Raw genomic sequence first — 4276 nt, 5'->3', positions numbered from 1 at the left:
TTCCCAGGACTACATCTTCAACATGTCCAATATACCACCCGGGTTGGTGGACCTTGTCCCATGGTTTTTAGATGCATATATGTTTAACATATATATTGATTCTTTTTATAATTAATAATAATAGTAATTTAAAATAAAGATGTAATTTAGTTACTTTTATTATTTTTTCAATTTTATTAATCATGAAGTATGTGTTTTGATGTTTATTATAGAAGTTTATTAGTATTTATTAGTCAGTTAATTTATATAATTTATTTAATAATAAATTTAATTATTATATTTTATTTTTTCATAACATTACTAAAGTTATAAATATAGAAAATATTACATCTATAAATTACTTAGTTGAGAAATTAAGCAAAATTTATAAATAAATAAAAAAAATTAATACATAAATTACTTCATTATAGTTGAAAAATTAACTTATAAAAAGTCTCTTCAATATAAAGTTATGAAATTTTTGTTATCCCTCTACGACCTCTAATCAGATTACACTAATTTTTCGTCTCTAATGAGAAAGCAAACCAAAAAACTTTATTCATGATTCCTTCAGAACTAACATAACTCAACCTTGTAAGAAGCTTCATTTCATCTAGGCAAGTTCTCTCTCACACAAGCAACAAGGGCTCTAATTTTGATACAACCATGAAAAATATACATTAGGGAAAATTGATACAGTCAATTAAACATTTATGACATAAAATGTACAATATAGTTTTGCATTTTATTTAGAAAAAATATTTATTTACTAATGAAATGTTATAATCAATATTGACTACTGTTTTTAAAATTAAATCTCACATAAATTAATTTTTTTAATAAATTTCATTTCCATAACATATATTTGAAACCAATTTATCTAATAAATTTCATTTACACTACTTAAATAATTCAAAGAGAATCCTTAATCTATGTGATCTTGCCATTTGAACCATCCTTATTTATGACATATTATTTGCATTTCGTAGATATTCCACAATATCACATATTCTCACCAATGACTTTGATTCTACACAATATCACACATTCCCACCAACAACTTTGACTCTACCCCACATAGCTGCATGGTCATGATTACAGAAGATGCTTTCAAATATTTTTAGCAGTTTCTTACACACTCACATACTCACATGTCCTTATGGACAAGAACTTACAACATTACATACATACTTAATTATGAGATAGATAAACCTAAGGCAAACACCACTATATTACAGTTCTAACTTGATAGTGGCATAATACTTCAAGTCTACTTCTTTGTTGCATTATTCCTATTACCAAAATCAACAGCAGCTTTGGCTGCCCTGTCAAGAACCCCAGCAACCATCAGTGCTCCTGTTGCAAAATAACTGCTGTTGACAGCTGCTGTTCCTGCGTTGCAAGCTGCATGCCCAACTATAATCAAAGCTGCTTTTGATATCTCTCCGAAGAATTTGCCAAAATCTGCCACCTTTGCTGCAGCAGTGTCCATCACTTGATACTTCTCGTCTAACTCTTTGGCTTTGCTTAAAGTATCTTTTCCTAGGGTATAACCTTTTGAAAGCATTGTTGTAACCACTTTTACTGCCTGGTCAGCAAAATGGAACAAAAAATCTCAGTTGCTTATCAAGGACTTCAAACTGTCCAATAACAACAATGTTAATATCCTCAGAATATCATAGGCTAATTGAGAAAATCATTTTTCAATCTAAGAAGTATGACTTTCTAAATTTTGATGTAATATCTAAAGTTTACTTTTCTCCATTGGTAAGGTAGGTGGCCTTTTTTAAGCTACTTCTATTCTACAAAACTATAGGAATAAGTAGAATTTAAAGGGCAGGATCTTCCTTCTCTACAAATAGTTATTTACAGACTAAGTTTGTAAAGCAAGATTACATTTAAGACTTTTGTTCTTACAAAACAGTCAAAATAAATGAAATTTGTTTTTCATTATTTTCCTTTCTTTTCGCAAGTAAAATCTTATTCTAAGTTACTCTCAATATCCTTGACGAAAATGGCCTTTGAGGTAATCTACATGATCCAATCTTGATCTTGGAACTATACAACAGGAAAAAGTACTGTCGTTTACCCATGAATGGTACTCATTTATCAAAGACCTCAAAACAAAATTGAAAGATCAGACATTTAAACACATATACAGAGACCATAAAATTGATTTGATACAAGAACGACTATGGCAGGGTAAGCAAGGTCTAGATCTAAGTGTAGTATTAATGCTATTTTGAGGAAACATATTTCTTCTTAAATTTATTTGAACATTGTTCCTCCACACATAAAAATAAATAAATAAATATAAAAGAGTAAAAATAAGTAAATTAAAATACTCCGAATGTTGTCGTCTTCATGAAATTTTATCATTTGTTTTTCCCATTGATTAACTGCCTCCTCTGATCCTCCCCATGGCACTATATACACCTCCTAATTTAGGATTGTTGCTCCCTGGTTCAAAAACGCCAAAAACATCAAAAACCTATAATTTTTTTTCACTTTTTGTATTTGTACCAGAAAACCAAAACTATATTCAGAAGGCCATGTCAATCTGAAAGTGACTCTCAGTAAAGTTACATCTTGAATTCCATCTCTTTATAGCAAATTCAAATCCCAACCAAAATCCACTTGTAACAAAATCACACCAGAGAATTTACCCTTTAAACCTTACAATTGCAAAACATTGATAAAATAAGAAAACCATACTTACACTAAGAAGGACAGCAGTTTCTAAAGCATAGGGCTCCTTGATAGTCACTAAAGCAACTTGTGTCCACTGCCCTGCCCTATCACCACCCAAAAAATATAATCAGGCACTGGTTTTGGCTAGTTAAGGTCTGCTGTTACACAGACCTTAAGTATGTATATCAATGCAAATCCTCTAGTGTTATCCAGTTTTATCAGGAAAAATATACACCAGGGCTACTGCCTGGCTTGATATTTCCTGACTCATTGATGTCAAGTCTTACTACATCCAACAAGTTTTCCATGAATCACTTCTCTAATTTTGATAACACAAAAATAATATTGTGACTGCACTCTATTTCTCAACCAATTCTTAATAGAACACTTCTCTGCAACTCTGATAAAACACAAGTTGACAACTATTATGCTCAATAGATATTGCAACACAAAAATAATATTGTGACTGCACTCTATTTCTCAACATATTCTTAATAGAACACTTCTCTGCAACTCTGATAATACACAAGTTGACAACTATTATGCTCAATAGATATTGCAGAAATTGGAAATCAACACTTTTACATAAAACTCAGTCAAGAAATCCAACACCCACCTCTCTAATTTTACGTTCTTTACTGTGCCACAGTATGAGAAAAACTGCTTAACGTCCTTAACTGTTGCTTTGGTAGACAAATTACAGACCTGGACTGTGTAACCATCTGTAATGGCCATTGACAACACTTGAAGTATCTGTTATGCTATGATGCACAATCTTCTTCTCGGAATCTTAAGTGAATAGCAAACACACGGATATGATATATATAGTAACCAAAGGAAGATTGATTGATTAAATTAATATTAGTTGTTTTATTCGTTATCAAAAATTTTGATTCAATGCAGTATTGGGCCTCCAATTTTTTTTTTCCTCAGTCTGAAGCGTATCCATCGATCACTGTGCAATCTTTGAAGATGCGTTGTTGAATGTCATCGTTCAAAATGAAAGGTGCAACCGTGCAATCTTTGAAGATGCTTGTTGAATGTCATCGTTCAAAATGAAAACTGCAAAGCATCACAGCATCACAGTGAGCTGCTTTTTTTTCGCAGCGTCTGATAGGGAAATGGATAAATATTATTTATATTGGTTTGCAGGAAGAGGGAAATTATGAAATTCTGTGTTTAGAATAAGTTTCGTGTAGTATTTTTATGATCAGTATAGATTTATTTTAAATATTGATCTAATATGAGACAAGAGATCCAATTTATTTAGTGTAAATTTTTTCAATATTTTTTAAAAAGAGATTATTTAAATATTTTGTATAGTTTATTATTTTTTATTTTTTTATTTGGGGTAACTTGAGTAAAATTTCAATTTTGATAACCAACTAACAGAAGTTACACATCACACTGCCCTGTAGAATGAGCCTCTAGACTCAATAATGTTAGATTTTATATTAATGTGTGATGTTGATGTCATAACTTTTATGTTTATATGATAGGTACATTTTCTAAGTGTACAATAATAAAAATATATTAGTTTTCTTTTATAGACCGAGAAGATATTATAAAATGTGTTAATGAAAATATCTCAAAAGTTTAAATTAAT

General features: G+C 30.4%; 1 protein-coding gene across 1 annotated transcript; it reads right to left on the bottom strand.

The window, feature by feature from the left end:
• Positions 1 to 2331: 2331 nt before the first annotated feature.
• On the bottom strand, positions 2332 to 3446 carry LOC149200029 (protein vip1-like). Its single transcript, XM_089399503.1, has 3 exons — positions 3287 to 3446; positions 2699 to 2774; positions 2332 to 2439 (listed from the first exon to the last, which is right to left on the bottom strand). Exons 1-3 carry the CDS (start codon positions 3403 to 3405, stop codon positions 2419 to 2421), a joined length of 216 nt encoding a protein of 71 aa, XP_089255629.1. The 5' UTR covers positions 3406 to 3446; the 3' UTR covers positions 2332 to 2418.
• Positions 3447 to 4276: the final 830 nt, after the last annotated feature.

Source organism: Pinus tabuliformis, chromosome 2_1, assembly GCF_031772625.1.
Source record: "Pinus tabuliformis cultivar Carrire ecotype Pingquan chromosome 2_1, CPIR1, whole genome shotgun sequence".
NCBI lineage: Eukaryota > Viridiplantae > Streptophyta > Pinopsida > Pinales > Pinaceae > Pinus > Pinus tabuliformis.
Note: the sequence above shows the minus strand (reverse complement) of the source record. Positions and strands in the feature narration are given on the sequence as shown.

Bases quoted from the DNA above. Each gene is read 5' to 3' on its own strand.
- LOC149200029 (XM_089399503.1), bottom strand. From the start codon at position 3,405: ATGGCCATTACAGATGGTTACACAGTCCAGGTCTGTAATTTGTCTACC. The intron at 2,775-3,286 runs GTGGGTGTTGGA...GGGTGGTGATAG, and splicing joins AAGAACGTAAAATTAGAGAG to GGCAGGGCAGTGGACACAAG. The intron at 2,440-2,698 runs GTAAGTATGGTT...TTTTTGAACCAG, and splicing joins AAACTGCTGTCCTTCTTAGT to GGAGCAACAATCCTAAATTA.